The sequence below is a fragment of the Benincasa hispida genome, chromosome 9 (assembly GCF_027475165.1).
Source record: "Benincasa hispida cultivar pf3 chromosome 9, pf3_genome.v1.1, whole genome shotgun sequence".
Taxonomy (NCBI): Eukaryota; Viridiplantae; Streptophyta; class Magnoliopsida; order Cucurbitales; family Cucurbitaceae; genus Benincasa; species Benincasa hispida.
The window spans coordinates 46,576,528-46,596,216 of NC_143486.1; the positions used below are offsets into that span (position 1 = coordinate 46,576,528).

General features: G+C 40.3%; 1 protein-coding gene and 2 non-coding genes across 3 annotated transcripts; 2 read left to right on the forward strand and 1 right to left on the reverse strand.

Annotated features, from left to right (window-relative positions):
• Positions 1 to 222: 222 nt before the first annotated feature.
• On the reverse strand, positions 223 to 328 carry LOC120087420 (small nucleolar RNA R71). The gene has a single exon (XR_005484560.1). It is a non-coding gene; the product is annotated as a small nucleolar RNA R71 (small nucleolar RNA).
• Positions 329 to 1,430: 1,102 nt separating this feature from the next.
• Positions 1,431 to 2,228, forward strand: LOC120084743 (uncharacterized). Its single transcript, XM_039040565.2, has one exon. It carries the CDS (start codon positions 1,431 to 1,433, stop codon positions 2,226 to 2,228), a length of 798 nt encoding a protein of 265 aa, XP_038896493.2.
• Positions 2,229 to 17,087: 14,859 nt separating this feature from the next.
• LOC120087453 (small nucleolar RNA R71) lies at positions 17,088 to 17,194 on the forward strand. The gene has a single exon (XR_005484595.1). It is a non-coding gene; the product is annotated as a small nucleolar RNA R71 (small nucleolar RNA).
• The last annotated feature ends 2,495 nt before the right edge of the window (positions 17,195 to 19,689 follow it).

Consider the following 19,689-nt stretch of genomic DNA (forward strand, 5'->3'; position numbering starts at 1 on the left):
AAACGCATTAAAGCATAAACACATCACTTACACTTAGAACTTATTCTTCAATTTAGTTTATACAATACACTCATAGAGCGAATCACCATAGCAAGGAACAAGTTTTTGGCGCCATTGCCGGGTATTCAGAAACAAAACTAACCAGAAATTTTGTTTGTATTTGTTGTAAGAACACTTTGATCGAGGGAGTATTACAAGTTAAGCCTAAGCTTGTGAACATTTATGAGTAGGGAGAGATTTTGAACTTTGAACAAGAAGATGCTGAGACCTTAAGCGCCGCATGGGAGCGTTTTAAGGGCTTGGTCAAGAATTGCTTGAACCATGGACTGCCTCTAACTATCCAAATGGAGACGTTTTATGGAGGACTGAATAGAGCATCGCAGATGGCAGCAGACGCAGCAGCAGCTGGTGGACTTATGGACAAATCTTACACTGAGGCTAAAGAGATACTAGACCGCATTGCTAAACACAATATGGAATGGGTAGATGATATGTATGATGGAAGAGCTGACAGGAAGAAAAGATCTCAGAACGTTAATTCTATTGATTCCAACGCAATAGCCACACTTTCTGCTCAAGTGGCTATGATGACCAACCTTTTACAGAACATAACAGTGGGAAACACATCAAATCAGTAGAAGGTGAATCAGATAGAGGCGTTTGGGCAGCCCATGGTTAGCTGTGTGGGCTGTGGAGATCCTCACTCCTATGCTGAATGTCCACAAAACCCTCAATCAGTATGTTTCATAAAAAATAACCCGTTCTCTAATACATATAATCCTGGATGGAGAAACCATCCAGATTTTTCTTGGACAGGAGGAAATCATCAGGAGCACCACCCTGGGGCGAACCATTAGCAAAGGAACGGACCGCCGCCTGCATTTCAACAAACGCATCAGCAACATCAATAGCCCTTTAATAGAGAAGGACAGGCGTCGAGCTCAGGATCTCCGCTCGAGAACCTATTGAAGGAGTACATAGCCCAGAATGACGCATTGCTGAAAAGTTAGGCGTCATCTATCAGAAACCTGGAAATCCAGGTAGGGAAGATAGCAAGTGAGTTGAAAAGCAGGCAACTTGGAGTTCTACCTAGCAATACTGAAACACCTGGGAACAATAATGGAAAGAAGCAATGTCACACGGTGACGTTGCGAATTGGAAGAGCTCTTGAAGAAAGAAGAATGAATCAAAGAAATAGCAGTCCTTTGAAAGAACGCATCACACGTTCAATGGATCAAGAAGAAAGAACGCCCAAGACTACAAGCCATTCAGAACCCAGTACATCTAACGTGGGAAAGCCTGAAGTGACTTTGAACGCACCATTTCCTAGGCGTCTGATGAAGAAGAATGATGAACAAAAATTCAAGCGCTTTCTTGAGCTCCTAAAGTAGTTGCATATCAACATTCCACTGATAGAGGCTTTGAATCAAATGCCAACATATGTCAAATTTTTTAAGGACATTTTGAAAAAGAAGAGAAGAGTCAGTGAGAAGGAAATAATAGCAGTAACGCAGGAGTGTAACGCGTTAGTAAGCAACAGTTTACCAAAGAAGCAGAAGAACCCTTGGAGTTTCACAGTTCCTTGTTCGATAGGAGGATTGGATGTGGGTCATTCGTTGTGCGATCTAGGAGCCAGCATTAATCTCATGCCACTTTCAATTTTTAAGAAATTGGGGATTGGCGAAGCACAACCTACTTTTGTTACTCTTCAGCTTGCTGACAGAATAATTAAGTACCTAGAAGGGAAGATTAAAGACGTTCTGGTGAAGGTTGACAATCCCATATTCCCAACAGACTTTATTATCTTGGACTATGAAGCAGATAAGGAGGTACCAATTATCCTTGGATGCCCCTTCTTAGCTACTGGGAAAGTTTTAATTGACGTGCATAAAGGCGAATTAACTATGCACGTGGACAATGAAGAGGTGAAGTTTAATGTGCTCAATGCATTAAAGTTCCTAGATAGTGAAGATTGTCAACTAAACAGTATTGAGTTGCCTAAAGAAGAGACTCATGTATGTAAAGTCCTCGCGTTGGAGAAGAACCTGAAAGAATTAGAGCCGCCAAGTCTGAGTGAGCGACGGACAAAACTAACGCGTCCATCACTTGAAGAACCACCAGAAATTGATTTGAAACAGTTACCTGGACACTTGAAATATGCATTCCTTGGAACCAACAACACTTTACCTGTGATCATTTCCGCAAATCTTACAGAGCCTATTGAGTAGTCTCTCTTATAGATGCTAAAAAAGCACAAGCGTGCAATAGGCTGGACGCTTGCGGATATCCGTGGCATTAGTTCATCTTATTGCATGCATAAGATTAGGCTGGAAGAAGGGAAGTTGGGGTCAATCGAGCCTCAAAGAAGGCTGAACCCCATAATGAAAGAAGTGGTCAAGAAAGAAATTTTAAAATGGTTGGACGTGAGAGTTATTTATCCTATATCCGACAGTAGCTGGGTAAGTCCAGTCCAATGCGTTCCCAAGAAAGGGGGAACAACCGTGATAGTCAACAGCAATTATGAACTCATACCCTCGAGGACTGTCACGGGCTGGCGCATCTATATGGATTACAGGAAGCTCAATGCAGCAACTAAGAAAGACCACTTCCCCCTTTCTTTCATCGATCAAATGCTTGACAGACTTGTGGGCAAAGAATTTTATTGCTTTCTCGATGGATACTCTGGTTACAACTAGATTCTGATAGATCCAGAAGATCAGGAGAAGACTACGTTTACTTGTCCCTTTGGAACATTTGCATTCAGACGCATGCCCTTTGGGCTGTGTAATGCACCTGGGACATTTCAAAGATGTATGATGGCTATCTTCTTTGACTTCCTAGAAAATACCGTTGAAGTCTTCATGGATGACTTTTCAGTCTTTGGAAACTTATTCTAGTCATGCCTAGATAATTTGGAGGTCATCCTCGCTCGATGCGAGGAAACAAACTTGGTGCTGAATTGGGAGAAATGTCACTTCATGGTGACTGAAGGAATTGTCTTAGGTCACAAAGTATCTAAGGCTGGCTTGAAAGTAGATGAAGCCAAAATAGATGTTATAGAAAAACTTCCACTACTATCAAATGTTAAAACTTTACGAAGTTTTCTAGGGCATGTCGGCTTCTATAGACGGTTCGTTAGAGGATTCTCTCAGATTGCGCGACCTCTGAGTGTATTACTAGAGGCAAACCGACCCTATGACTTTAATGAAGACTGCACTGATGCATTTGAAACCTTGAAGTATGCGTTGACGACAGCTCCAGTACCGATAGCACTGGATTGGACGCAACGCTTTATTCTCATGTGCGACGCGAGTGATGTGGCAGTAGGAACAATGTTAGGGTAGAAGAAGGGTAATTTGATACATCCCATCTCCTACGCGTCCAAAACACTAAATGACTCTCAGGAACATTACACCACTACTGAAAAGGAAATGTCTCCATACTCTCTTGTATTTGGAAAAGCTTGTCACTTACCTTTAGAGTTGAAGCACAAGGCGTTTTGGGCAGTTAAGAAGCTAAACATGAACTTGAACGCCCCGGGCGCTCAATGCAAACTTCAGCTCAATGAGCTCGAGGAGTGGCGATTGAGCGCGTATGAGAACAACAAGCTGTACAAAGAAAAGACAAAGCATTGGCATGACCAACGCATTAGTAAGAAAGAACTTGTTGTGGGCCAAAAAGTTCTATTGTTCAATTCACATTTGCGTTTATTTCCAGGAAAACTAAAATCCAGTTGGTCAGTTCTCTTTATCATTAAGACAATCTTTCCATATGGATCTATGGAAATAACGCGAGAAGATGGCACCAATGCAACGGCCAGAGAGTGAAGCCTTACTTTGAAGATGGACTGGAACGCCAAAAGTTATCTCTCGCACTACGCGAAGCCAATTGAGGCCCGCGTTGAAGTATCCCTATGTTTGCATCGCCATATATTCCAGGGACGCTTCCTCTATCCTTATCTTTTTGCATTTTGTATTTTACAATGCGTTTGAGTTTGTTGATTTATATGTTTGGTTGTTTTAAGATTGTTCTTTGTTTTTGATTTTATAAAAGTTTGAAACTTGTTTGTTTTTTGTTAAAAGTTGTGTATAATCGAGTTGGGAATAATGGACACATTACACGCAAGTCTAATGCATGGCCCAATTGAAGGGACGTATCTCGAGAACACAAAAACACTCGAGTATTTAGAAATCTGAGACATCTCTTCAGCTTTACATTCATTACAGACGTCAGGCGCCGCCTGACGTCAGCCACTAATTCTCTCTCAGCCTATAAAAGGTCCCAACGATTCGAAGCCTTTTTCTTCTTCATTTTCACTCTCGAGTTCTCTGAAACAAAAGAAAGAAAAAAAAAACCTCTCTGTCTCCCTCGCTTCCGATTCGCTCGAGCTTCTCCGGCCACAATGTCGTCCGCCTCAGATAGCCAGAACCAGATTGTGAGTGTAACACCCCGTACATTTTTTTTAGTAATAATATAATTTCAGTAACTTTATTATTTGGAATTTCAGTAATTGTTATTAGTTGGAGGTCATTTTTGGAATTTTGGACTTCAAGTATAAGTGCGGGAATTTAATTGTTGGTGTGAAATTATTCAATTTGAAATTCAAATGGAAAATTAATGGCAGGAATTAATTTCTTTTGAAACGGAAAGGAATTTAATAGTATAAAATGGAAAGGAATTAAATGTAATTATATTTACTTCCTTTTTTGGTTTATTATTATTATTATTGTTATTGTTTTTTTTTTTTTTTTTTTTTATAAAAAGTCATACCCCACCCCCCTTTTCTTCCTCACGTTCGTGGGCCCATCCGACGCTGCCCAAAGCCACTGCGTCAGTTTCTTCTTCATGACCTCTGTCCACCACTGCTCAAGCGTCATTCGCTTTTGCCATCACTAGATCTATCGATTTGGGTAAGATTTCTGCCGTTTGGGTTTGTTTTCGGTTGATTCTTGAATACTCATTTACTTTTGACATCAATTGGTTGATACCCATTGTGTTTCAACTTTGGATTCAAGTTTGTGATGGTATCGAGATGTTGTTCAGTGAAGTTGGAGTTTGTTTTAGCAAGTTTTGGTAAGTTTTATGCTTTGATGACCCTCTTGTGGATTAATTTTGGTTGTTGAGAAATTTTGGTAAAGTTGGAAGTGATTTTTTTGACGAAGCAATATGTGGATAATTTATTTGAGACATTGGTAGTGAAGTATGTATTTGATTCAAACTTTAATCATGTAAGCCTAATTTCAAATTATGATTAGGGGGTTGATTCAAGAATTTCATTCAAGATGAAGAAGAGTTTGGTTTGCAAATTATTTGGACATAAAATTGGAGGTTTGGAAGGTGAATTCGAATTGGACCACACCTTAAGTAAGATTATCTGGAAATATTTTGTAATATTTGGGTGCTTGGAATTTGGCCTTAACTATTAATTTTAAAGCTTGGTTTATGTTTAAGCTTGATTAAGGATTCAAGAATTTCACAAAGATTCAATTGCTTTTTGGTTTGACCTAATATCAAGATAAGTAATCTTACTACTGGAACTGCCCACGGGCCAGGCATTAGATGTATGCTAGCATGTTAAATGAAGGTTATGGCAGAATGATAGTATGAAAGATTGATAGTATAATATGATTAAAGTATGTTCTGTTACGAGATCCGAATTATTATTTATGCACATAGACACTTGAATGCTAATATGAGATGGTATGTGCTTCCATGGTTGTATTTGATCTGATGATGTTGAGGTATACATGTATGTTGTAGAACCATGATGTTGAGGTATATGTGTATGTTGTAGAGCCATGATGTTGAGGTTTATATGTATGTCATAGATTCGTACAGTGATGATTATGATGTTGAGACTGTGCAAATGTCCTTAATGATTAGTTAGATGCCCATTAGATTTTTTGTTTCCTTCGGGATTCACCAGTTTGTGTTTCCTTTGGGATTCACCAGTTTGTGTTTCCTTCGAGATTCACCAGTTTGTGTTTCCTTCGGGATTCACCAGTTTGTGTTTCCTTCGGGATTCACCAGTTTTTGTTTCCTTCGGGATTCACCAGTTTGTGCTTCCTTCGGGATTCACCAGTTTGTGCTTCCTTCGAGATTCACCAGTTTGTGCTTCCTTCGGGATTCACCAGTTTGTGCTTCCTTCGGGATTCACCAGTTTGTGCTTCCTTCGGGATTCACCGAGGTAGTAGGCATACTTAACTACCGTAGGATAAGACTCAGTCTTCTTCTTATTTTATGTGTATATGTGTCCCATAAGGATTAGAGCAGTTATATCTTTCACCAGAGGTGGGTATCTAGAGGATATAGATGCCCAGCTGACCCTAGTAGTGGGGTTACTTACCGAGTATTTTATACTCATTCTTTCTCATGTTGTTGTTTCAGGTAAGGGTAGAGATGCACTCGTGATGGACAAGCAGAATTCGTGATCGAGCCACTGGGACTAGTTTTTACGCTTTCGTATCATTAGATTTAGAGTTCTTTTCATGTTTCTCTTAACTTTTAGTTTTGATGTTTAAAACATACTTTTAAGAATTTTTTTTTCAGACTTATTTATTATCCTTCATGAATTATGGGTACCCTACTATTATTTTAGTATTTGAATTTAATGAAAGTCTTTTGAACTTACTTATTTAATTAGCATTTATTTCGCCATAACCGAGTGTCGTTTTGAGTTCCATGCATGCATGTATTTAGTAACGGCCTAACTTAAGTCCTAGGGGGTTGGGTCATTATAGTGGGCTTTGGGAACGACTCACCGGTAAGCTCTTATTCCTCGTCCTCTGTTTCGATTTCACCTCCCCCGAGCCCTAGAAAAACCACCAAAACTCTTGCCCAAACCAATCCCACACACGGCGGAGCTACCTCTTCCCAGCGGCCGTCTGTTTTGAAACCTTTCACAGCACCCACAAAAATCTCTTCCAAAACCTCCAAAACCATCGTTACCTCTTCGGCTAGATCCCCTCAACCTAAACCTAAGACCCTTCAACCAAAATCTAAAACTACCCCTAAACCAAGGGCCAAAACACTTGCAAAACCAAGGACGCGTCCGTCATCTATGGCTACCTCCAAACCCTACACCAAGCCTGCCCCACCACCAGTCATTTCAAACATCACTATGGTGGGTGCAACGCATGATCCACTCCCAGCCTACATCCACAACGCACCATCACCAGCCGTGCATCCACCACCTCCACTTTCGATCCAACACTTAGTCACCATTTATCTAGTGGAATCCGACGCTTCGAGCCAACCACCTCATTCGCCCATCATCATGTCCTTCATTGGGATGCCTCATACCAGTAGGCACCCCTCCATTTACTCCACCCATACCCCCCTCTGACAGTCTTGCGTCAGAGCGCAATCTTGAAGAGTTGGTAGAATTGGCTCGACTGGACGAGTAAGAGATTTTTGGTGGGATCTTGGCGTCTCTCAATCAAAGCCAAGAGGAAGAGCAGGTGATGCGTTTAGACCCACCTAACGCATCACTTAAATTAGACAAAGTGGAGCGGTATGCTATGATGCTTGAAGATGAACTAGAAGAAGATTTAAGAGAAGAAAGGGAAGAAGAAGATAGAGAAGGGAGAATTGGCCCTGACGTGTCACAATCACGACCATCCAATGCGAATGAAGGGCCCTTAAAATTAAAAAGAGTAACAAGGAAAAGAAGGTTAATATTGGAGGAAGAAGAAGATGAGCAATCTGCATCCGGCCCTGAGGATGCAACGCATGGAAATAGCTCAAGGCACGATGCACTAGAGCAGGAATTGGAAGACTATCAGCCCGCAAGGCAAGGGCAAAGGAAGACAGCTCTCCAAAGGGAATTGGAGAATGAACTAAGAGAGCTGGCAAAGGAAGACAAAGAGCACGCGGCAGAAAAATGCAAGGTAATCGACGCATTACCTAAGAAGACCTCGGGAAGAAAGCGTCAATTTAGTGACATACTCGTAGAAAAGGGCTTCTTTCCCGAGTGCTACCCACTGTCAATATACATCACAGAAACAATAAATGCATTGGGGTGGAATCAGTTCTGCGTTGGGCACACCCGTATTTGGCCCAACCTCGTCCGCATGTTCTACAATAGTGAGTTTGATATGGAGAAGAACACAACTTTTGTTGATGGGGTGTTAGTGCGCTTCTCAGCTGACAAAATAAACGAAGTGTTTAACATTGACAGTAATCCAGATGCAGAAGGAAATCGCATCTTGGAGCAGCCAATGCCAAGCCAATTAGAAGATGCATTAAGGACGGTAGCCAAACCTAGAAGCAAATGGCAAACATCGAGAAACGGGGCAAAAATGTTAGCTTCCAGGAATTTAACTCCAGACGCGAATTTGTGGTATTACTTGATCAAACGGAGCATCGTGCCTACAATGCATGATGAGACATTATCAAAGGATTGCGTCCTGGCTACCTATTGGGTCATGCAGTGCATCCCTTTGGACATTGGAAGAATTATAAGAGATCAGATCAAAGCCATCAAGACTAAGCCACGAGGGTAACTCTACTTTCCATGGCTGATCTGTGCACTATGCGAACGCGGAGGCATCCCTCTGGGGGATGATCATGAAGATATCGATTGCTTGATAGACATAAAGTTAGTGAGGTGTCTACTTTGCGCTTTGCCGCGTCAACCTGCCTTACCTGCCAAGGAAGTGGAAACCAAGCCTCGATCATCCAAATGCACCCCCAAAAGAAGACACGTCCAGATTGTTGAACATAGCGATGAAGCTTCAGAGCATGAAGAACATGAAGCTGAACGTGAACTTCCGACTGAAGAAGCGCAACCAACCCTCAATCTTACTTTCCATGACTCACCATTGGCCTCGCCAGAAGGGTGTCCTGATCAAACGCATCAAGAACCAACTCATGTAGATCAGTAAATCCCCTATTCCCTTCCTTCGCCCCCACCAAGTCCAATTCCAAACTTTGTGCCTCCTCCAATAATTTTTGAACCAACTGGGCTAGGGTTAAACAACGCAGCAAATTTTGAAGACCCAGTTGGAAGAAATGAAGAACCAACACCACCTCAACACAGTGTAGACTTAGAAGAGTTGAAAACTTTTATCAGTGATCAGCTCAGACTATTAGCTCTGTCTATCAAAGGTTTTCAGCAACAGAATCGGGTTCTAAGGGATTATCTAAGGTAGCAAACAAGACAGATGCAAGACCAATTTGTTTACACAACATAATACATCAATCAGGTCTTGGTTGGAATGTTTGCTCTGCCTCCACTACCTGCCCATCTTAGAAACCCCCTACGTTTTATGGATGAAGACCCTGAGGAAGAATGCAGAGATGACGCGCCAGCACAATAGAGTGTTGGGGTGTTCGGTTATTTTTGTATTTTTATTTAATTGTTCTTTTGTATCTACTTGACTTGTTTGTTTACTTCATGTGAATTTATGAAAATGAATGAGAAATTTCTATCATTTTGTTCCTTGCGTTTGACCTTGGCATACTTGATTTTTGTTCTTTAGATATTTTTTAAGTCTTGTGCTTTGCCTGACCTCAATGATATCAACTATATGAAATCTATAAGTATAGAGTAGGAATTAGGAAAATCAATAAGGGCTGAACTTCTCTAAAAAGGTTATGTTTACCTTCTAACGCGTGCAAGCTTTAAGTCTTAAACTCCTTTTAGACTCTCAAAGCCTTTTTGAAATTTTGTTTCTCTTTTAGCAATGAGGATTTAGCTCGTCTCCAAATTTGGGATGAGTAGCTCATCTCTAAATTTGGGTATGAGGGAAATCCGAGTTAAGACGCATCAAATGGATACATCACAAATAAAAGGGAACAAAATAAGAAAAATGTTAAACGCAACTCCTCTGTCATTACTTCAAAAGAAAAACCTTAAAATGGCTTGAGTTTAGTTGGAATCGACACTTAGCCATAGTTGGATGCTCACATAACACCCGTGGGGGCAAGCCAAAATGAAGTTAAGTCTCCTAGACCAACGCATCTCATATAACTCCTTTATCTAGTCTGAAGAAATCATATCTTGAAACGCATGAATATTAGATATGAGTTTAGTTTTGAAGGGTTCTCACCTGTAGTTGAATGCTCGCATGAGACCCGTAGGGGCAAGCCAAAACGAAAATGGGATACTTGGAACAACGCATGGGTAAAGTAAAAATTCATAATTTTTTTTTATCCAACATTTATATTAAAAAGTGCATCTAACGCATTGCTAGTTTAGAAAAAAATGAGAATGTTTTGAGAAATGAAAGGAGTTGTGATAAAAGGCCTACTGCATCTGAAACTAAACATTAGTCCAATCTAGAAAAAAACGAGAATGTTTTAGAAAAGAGTCAATCTGAGTTATATTTTCCAAACTCTTATCTCAAGCTTATGACTGAATATGATGAGAGGCGAACTTTGCACACTTAAGACAAAGGAGATAACAATTTTGGAATGCTTGAGGACAAGCATTGTTCAAATTTGGGGGTGGTGATAACTTGTAGAAATACAAGTTATTTTTGCTCTTAAGTTGGAACAACTAAGGTTTTTAATGATAGATTCTCCTCATTTTTAGAAGAAATGCATGGATTTATTCAAACATTAGCAAACTCGTGCAACAGAAGTTTTATTACTAAATATCGCGGCATTAACGCATTGTATTGCAGGATTTCAATGCAAGGATTTACACTATCGCATTAGACAAGTGCCGCAAGAAAAGCTCTAACGCATGGGCCGTGCATCGGAGGGAGTTCAACGTAGAGAAGATTCATTGCTCCAGGCTGATTGTCACATCACCACTTGCAAGTATGGGCACCTGCAGCAGGCGGCGTCTAAAAAGCTTCCACGTAGCAGGCGGCGTCCGAAAAGCATCTGAGAGTCAGGTGGTTAATCAGGGCATGGACTTTAATACTGACCAGCATATGGACTTTAATGCTACCCATTCACCAAGTGGACGTGACCAATGCCTATAAATAGATGAAGTCCCTCCAAAGTGAAGAAGTTCAGAAATTATCAAGATACTTACTCTCTGTATATTGTAGTCATAGTTTTTGTTCTTAGAAGTTGTGCTGTGGTGCCAGATGATCAGAAGGGTTGAGAATCACCACCACCGCTGGTCAGGGAGTGGAGGAAGACACTCTTGAGAAAGACACTTCATCCAATTCCTATACAAGTGATTGTACACAACGAGATTGAGCTAAAGAAATACAAGAGATTGTATTCTTTGGCTTGACTCAGTTTCCTTCTTCTCATTTATCGCTTTCAGTTCATTTGATTAAATATTACTTTTGTAAAGACTCTCTGTTTCTTTATAAAATTCATATATTTGATCCATCATACTTGCCATTGTTTATTTCTTGTTTATGTTGAACGCATTAATACTTTATGCCAAACTTCATTCCAACGCTCAAGCCAACTTGACAAATTGGTAAAAAGCATCTTTAACTTAGATTGTTCGAAAGAATAACTAAGCTGCATCAAGTAGGACGCCTAGTACAGCTAGAGATAGACTTATTGGTGTCTATTGCATTCTGTGTTAGACGCATGCATCCTAGAGATGGGTTTTGTATGTTATTCGCATTGAGAAATGTTGAATGAAGTCTAACGAATGAACAAAAGATAAGCAAATCACTCCATCTCATCCATATCACATCCTAGTTTATGTACATTTATCTTAGACCGACACGTCCACTTACATTAAACTCTATTCTCACATGATCCATCACTGACTACTCAACTCTTTTGCATCTCTTGCACAGGCACAACAATTTAGTGTAAATAACACATTTCTCACATTTATTTAGGAAAACCCTACAGTAGATACAACGCAAGGTCTGCGTTTGGTTAACTAAATCCCTGAGTTCGACCTTAGACTTACCAGGAACCTAAATTAGATTTATACTTGGGTCTGGTTTAGGAAAACTTGAACGTCATTAGAAAGAGTTGTGTGCATTCTGCTGCAAATATCTGACGCCCCAACGTGTTACATTTACTTAAACACATCAAAGCATAAATGCATCACTTACATTTAGAACTTATTCTTCAATTTAGTTTATACAATACACTCCTAGAGAGAATCACCATAGCAAGGAACAATTATGAACCCACCGTATCACTACATGGGTTTGACTAAAGCCCAAAACGTCATTACAAATGATGGGGTCGAGGATCCATTGTCTTTTAAGAAAGCAATTAAGGATATTGACAAAGATGAATGGGTTAAGGCCATGAACCAGGAAATGGAGTCTATGTATTTCAACAATGTCTGGGAGCTTGTTGATCCACCTGATGAGATAAGAGCTATTGAGTGTAAGTGGATCTATAAGCGAAAGAGAGGTGTAGATGGAAAGGTGCAATCCTTTAAGGCTAGGCTCGTGGCAAAGGTTTATGCCCAGGTTGAGGGAGTTGATTATGAGGAAACTTTCTCACCCTTTGTCATGCTTAAGTCTATCCGGATTCTCCTGTCCATAGCCACATTTCATGATTATGAAATATGGAAAATTGATGTCAAGACTACCTTTCTTAATGGTAATCTTGAGGAGACCATCTATATGACTCAACCAGAGGGGTTCGTGGGTCCAAATCAATAGCAAAAAGTTTGCAAGCTTAATAGGTCCATTTATGGGTTGAAATAAACATCTCGATCTTGGAACACCAGATTTGACACTACTGTGAAGTCGTTTGGTTTTGACCAGAATGTTGATGAGACTTGTGTTTACAAGAAAATCATCAATAGCTCAGTAGCTTTCCTGGTACTATATGTGGACGATATCATATTCATTGGGAATGATTTAGGATATCTGACTGACATTAAGAGTTGGCTAGCTGCCTAGTTCCAAATGAAATATTTGGTGAGGCACAGTATGTTCTTCGGATCTAGATCATTCGGGATCGCAAGAACAAACAGTTAGCCCTGTTTCAAGCATCGTACATTGATTAAATGTTGATAAGGTACAGGATACAGGATTCCAAGAGGGGTTTGTTACCTTTCAGGCATGAAATCGTTCTATCTAAGGATCAATGTCCTAAGACACCTCAAGAGGTTGAGAAGATGGGACGGATCCCCTATGCTTCTGCTGTAGGAAGCTTGATGTATGCAATGTTGTGTACCAGACCCGACATTTACTATGCAGTAGAGATTGTCAGCCGGTATTAGTCTAATCTAGGATTTAATCACTGGACGGCGGTCAAGAGATCCTCAAGTATCTTCGAAGAATAAGGGACTACATGCTTGTGTATGGAGATAAGGATCTGATCCTTACATGATACATGGACTCTGACTTTCAGATCGATCGAGATTCTCACAAATCGACATCGGGGTCAGTGTTTACTCTGAATGAAAGGGTTGTAGTTTGGCGAAGCATCAAGCAAAGATGCATCGCGGACTCCACTATGGAAGCCGAATATGTAGCGGCTTGTGAAGTAGCTAAAGAGGTTGTTTGGCTGAGCAAGTTCCTTACAGATTTGGAAGTTGTTCCAAATATGGATTTGCCTATCACTCTTTATTGTGATAACAGCGGGGCTGTGGCAAATTCGAAGGAGCCTCGGAGTCATCGTCGAGGTAAGCACATAGAACAGAAATATCACCTGATCAGGAGCTTGGTAGCAATTTCTTGTTTCCTAAGGCCTTTACACTGTTCTTCTCTACTCTGCTTAAAAGATATTCTTGCTCTCGTAAGAATCGACCCTCTCTCTGTTTTCCATGCTCCCTGGCACTCTCTCGAGCTGCCTAGGATGATCTTCCGGCATCTTTTCTCTTCTCTCACTTCCGCCTTCTAAGTATAAGAAAACTATGAACAAAGGCTAAATATCTTCTATATGGCTCAGCTAGAATGAAAAACAGAATTGAACGAACGAACAACTTTAACGAAGGTGGCCTTCAGTATTTATAGACCTTCAGGGTGAAGAGCTTTTTCTCTCAAATGATTGCACTGATGGGATGTCATTAATTCTTTGTCTGATGTTCCGAATAATTGTCACCAAAAAGTTGAGTGTACTTGCTACAGTGTGTCGTTAACGGCTTGTCAATTTAATTCGAAATCGACCGTCGTCAACTTTCTGTCCCATCGTGATTTATTAACCTTTCACCTTGATGCGTCGGCTCTATGCGGGCACCTTCTTGAGCAAATTTTCACGAACGCAAATGATCACATAGCCTTGTGGTCGCAATCTCTTAATGTGCTCAAACGTTAATTTCTTTGGATCGCAATTTCGTCTTGTACCAATGCATTTTCTGCACAAAATATATAAGTTAGCTGTTTTTAATGCGATGGACGCATGCAATCGCAATGTTATAAACTTAATGTTTTTGGACGTAATTTTATATATTTTACCATCGCAATCCTTCATTGTTTTATAACTTCGCGTTGTAATATCGTGCATTTCTACTCGTTATCACACCCCTAAATTTAAAACAATGCTTGTTTTCAAGCATAGACTAAAGATTTTCTTTAGAAAGTCGACCAGCTTCTTCTTTCCTAGATTTCTTAAGGTTTCCTTATTCAAATCCTATGTACCAAAATTTCCTTAATTCTTATACAGGTCTCTTCTTAAAATATAGGGACCGCAAGTTTACCCTTCAAAAAGACATTATTAGTTTCCAGGGCATTGCATGATTTATTTTATATAAAAAACTTTTTCAACTGGGTATTTTCAAATGATTTTTATCCTTGCATATTTTAGATATATTTTTTTCTATGACCTTGCGTTGATCTAAGTACCTAGCCTTCGTTTTGGCTTGCCCCCACGTGTGTCATGCAAGCATCCAACTACGAGCAAGACACTCTTTCTCAGTCTAAACTCATGACCCATTTGACAGCGGAGTTGCGATCATTTTATTTATGCGTTGATCACGATTCCTACCTTCGTTTTGGCTTGCCCCCTCGTGTGTCATGTGGACATCCAACTACGAGTAGGATCCGATCACAATGTTATGATTTTTTTGTGTAGAACCTAAAATAGCAAGGTTGAAAATGAATACCGCACCCCTAAATTTAAAGGCAGCAATGTCCTCATTGTTGAAAGATTGAAATAATTCATGCGATGCTCTTAGGAAGTTTTGTAAAAGTCAGTTTGAAAGAAAGCTGGTGGACCACTAACTTTTAGAAATATTTCATGAGTTGACTGTCTTAAAATTAAGTTGACTCTAGTACATGTGAAAAATAGAGGCATGTGTTTCACCATTGAAATCATAATTGGCAAAGAAAAACAATGAAGTGACTTACTAAATTAATCAATATGTAATGATTGCGCCGACTAAAGAGAATGCGATGATAAAATTATCAAAGTTAAAATGATATGCGATAGAGCAAAATTTGGAATAAACAAAGTCAAGGAAAGATACAACCCCCAAATTTGCTCTGTCGCCCACATTATGTGTGATCACATTCTTCTTTGCGGTGAACTGCTTTCTTCGATTGCGGTGATGGAATAAGCTGGTTACGTCTTTCGTGTAGCTCCTCCGTAATCGTTCACCACGATCGTTGCAAAGAAAACATCGAGAGGGTCAAATAACAGATAAAAGAAGGGTAACGAAAGTTCATGAATCATTGAGAGGAAAAAGGATATTCCAAAAGAATTGTGTCCCTGATGAGTTTGAGTCATATAGAAACGCAAGGACTGCTTATTTCAATCTGGGCTTTTTACGTCCAAGTTGGCTTTCTCTTCTTTTCTCGATCTTCTAGGATCTTGATTGCCTCAATCTGGAGCTTTTCTCCTATTGACGTTCATTACGATCTCCCCCCTTGTGCACATCTATTTGAGCGCGACTAGTCGAGAGGAATGGTAGTCCCAATATGATGGGGACATCTTCGTCCGCTTTATAGCCCAGAATGATGAAGTCTGCTGGTAAAATGAATTTGTCAATTGAAACTGCGACATCTTTCAACTCTCCCTCAGGATGTATTTGGGATCTGTCCACAAGCAGGAGAGTCTCTGTCGTGGGCATTAGTTTGTCCATATTCAATCATTTGAAGATTGATAGCGGCATTAAGTTTATACTCGCTCCGAGATCACATAGTGCTTGATTAATGTAGACCTCTCCAATTGAGCAGGGTATCGTGAAGCTTCCTGGGTAGTACATTTTTGGTGGAATCATAGTATTTTGCGTTACTGCCACTGTAACGATCTTTCCTTCATCATTCTGTTTTTTTTTTAATCCTTGAGGGAATGGTGGTAGCTATACTTCTGTTTCGTGTTCTAAAGGCTTGAAGGTGGATGCAACTTCTGGGTTCATCTTCTTAGGCTCTTCTGAGTCATCTATCAACGGGTTCTTGATTGTCACCATATTTGGGTTGGTCATGATGGGTTCTTCCCCTACTTCTGCTGTCGTTTTTTTCGCTTAGCAAGGAGACTGCTAAGCATTGTTCCTTTCTTGTACCCCAGAGTTGCGAGGGAGCTCAGTTGAGCTCAACAACGCTCCTTGCAGTCTATTTTTGAGTTCGCCCGCAATCTATCCTACATGAATTTCAAGATTTCAGATGGACGTCGCTTGATTCTGAAGCACTGATTCATTCTTCTCAATATACTGCTTCAGCAAGCTCTCTAAAGGTGAATATTGCGGTGCCTGCAAACTGCTGGCTTGATTTTGCAGTTGATCATTTGTTTGCGGGAAAAATCCTTGTGGCCCTTCATTTTACGCCATAGGTTGATAGCTTTGTTGTTGATTTTTTCACGCGAAATTGGGGTGGTTTCTCCACTCGGGGTTATACGTATCGGAGAAAGGGTTATTCTTTATGAAGCATATTGACTGCGGATTCCTTGGGCATTCTTCAATCAGATATGCTTCTCCACAGGTGACACAACTCATGGTTGTTTGAGCGATTGCATTGACTTGCCCTTTATGCGTTCCCGTGCTATTGATTGCGATGCCTTTTATCAAACTCATCATCGTAGTCATTTGGTTCTGTAGGGATGCGATGACCCCATTATTTGCGTCACTATCTTTAATTCTCAGTCGTTTATCACTTTCTCTTCAGTCCTCGTGATTTTTTGAAATGTGATCAAGTATATTTTTTGTCTCGTCATATGTCTTGTCGAGTAGACCACAAGCTGCTGCCGCATTGGTAGCCATCTGCAACGCTGGGTTCAATCCGTGGTTGAAAATTTCCATCTATTAGCAATCTGGTAAGCCATTATGCGGGCAATCTCTTACCAACCTCTTAAACCTCGCCCAGGCGTCATTGAGCGATTCGTCAATATCCTGTTCAAAATTAGTGATCAGCTTCCTCCTTTTGGCGTTTTCCGTCAGAGGGAAATAATTCTTCATGAACTTCTCCATTACTTGTTCCCATGATGTAATCTCCCCTGGTTCGAGAGAATAAGCCCATTTTCGTGCCTGGTCACACAACAAAAATGGGAACAATGTTAATTGAACCTCCTCAGCAAAGATGTTTGGGAACACAAACATGTTGCAGATCTTAATGAAACTTCGGAGGTGGGCGTACGGATCCTCGCGACACCTACTGCCAAACTATCTGACAGTTTGGATCATCTACAACATCACTGGTTTCATTTCGAACCTCGATCCATCAAGAGCTGGCTTCATGATTCCTTGTGAGAAATCATAGAGGTTGGGCGACACAGTCTCGGATGGGCCTACTGCGGTTGTCTACCAATAGGATGGGATTCTCTATGATATTATTTGCATTTGGTGCTCCATTTTCTGGTTGTTCCACCATGTTTGGATTTTTCGCTTGTTGTTGTTGTTGGCGGTTGCCTCTTCTTCTTCTTTGGAAAGTTCTCCCAATCTCTGGGTCGTAATCGGGCTCAGGATTTTGTCCTTCGCTCATACGACACCCGCTTCTTCCCTTACCTAAGGAGAAGTAGTGCATAGAGACGAAGAGTCTACAAAGAAAATCAGAAAGTTACCGTTAGCAAAAATCTGTATTGTCGTAGTCCCTGGCAACGATACCAAAAACTTGATGCATGGTTAATACGATGAAATAATTGTGTAGAATGCGATAGTGGAATGTGCATTGTGTATGCAACTTTTCTCAGCAAGATCCAAGTATAAATCCTACTGAGTTTCCTGGTAAGTCCAGGGTCGAACACAGGGACTAATGAAACAATATGCGATGGTAATTTTAGATCTCTTCGCGGTGACAAATAAAAAAATGCGTTGGTTGGTGTGTTGTTTAAAGTATAGAGACTATGCGGCAGATTTGAGAAAAGAGTTAATAATACGAAAGTATAATGAGTATGCAAGGGAACGGGTTGAGAAGGGACTTAGCTAACACTTCCTAAGATTGTGTTCATGTTATGCGATCATGCTACATACATACAACATCAAGTCATCTTTCAATACAAATGCTATGGCTTCTAGTTTTAGAACGCATGTGATGTATGCGATGATGTCTATAGGACTTACGTCTAAGCCTCTATTCTTGTCTATGCGATGATGAATGGCGCACACACACACACACAAGGCGACCGCATACTACCATAACCTATTTCTAGGGTGCATGCGATGCATGTTGGCAAACAGAGCTTATCTCTAAGTCTCTATCTCTTGCTTATACAGATTTAATCTTACTTTCTCAATTCTAGATTCTAACCTAGCTCTCTCAAATCTTAGGTTATTTCTTTAGACTCTCTCTTGAGTAGCTCTAAAGGGGTGATGGGCACAACATAAAACAAGATGATCGCATGCAATGAAGATCCTAGGTCATGTTAGCTAAGTACTTCTCAACCCATTCAAAAGTTTAGTTACTCATGCGTATTGTAAAGAGAGTGAACAGATGTAGAAATGCAAATTCCATTCTATATATGAAATCAAAATACAGAATGACAATGTGAAATAAAGATAAGGAGCCTGGTAGCAATTTCTTGCTTCCCAAGGCTTTTACACTATTCTTCTCTACTCTGCTCAAAAGATATTCTTGCTTTCACAAGAATCGACCATCTCTCTATTTTCCATGCTCCCTGGCACTCTCTCGAGCTGCCCAGGACGATCTTCCGGCGTCTTCTCTCTTCTCTCGCTTCTACCTTCTAAGTATAAGGAAGTTATGAACAAAGGCTAACTATCTTCTATGGCTCAGCTGGAATGAAAAATCGAACTGAACGAACGAACTCCTTTAACAAAGGTGGCCTTCGATATTTATAGAGCTTCATGGTGAAGAGCTTTTTCTCTCAAATGATTGCACTGATGGGATGTCATTAATTCTCTTTCTGATGTGCCGAATAATTGTCACCGAAAAGTTGAGTGTACTTGCTAAATTGTGTCGTTAATGGCTTGTCAACTTAATTCAGAATCGACCATCATCAGCTTTCTGTCCCATCATGATTTATTAAGCTTTCACCTTGATGCATCGGCTTTATGCGGCCACCTTCTTGTGCAGATTTTCGTGAACGCAAACGATCGCATAGCCTTGCAATCACAATCTCTTAATGCGCTCGGACGTTAATTTCTTTCGATCGCAATTCTGTCTTGCGCCAATGCATTTTCTGCACAAAATACATAAGTTAGCTTTTTTTAATACGATGGATGCATGCGATCGCAATGTTATAAACTTAATGCTTTTGGATGCAATTTTATATATTTTTACCATCGCAATCCTTCATTGTTTTATAACTTTGCACTGTGATAATGTGCATTTCTACCCGTTATCACTTGTCAAAAAATAACTTCAGCCTGGCTATAGCAACAACTGAAACAACCTCACTAGTACTGACTCAAAGAGTCAATTCTCCCTCTTGCAATGTTTTCCAGGAACTAAATGTCACACCCCT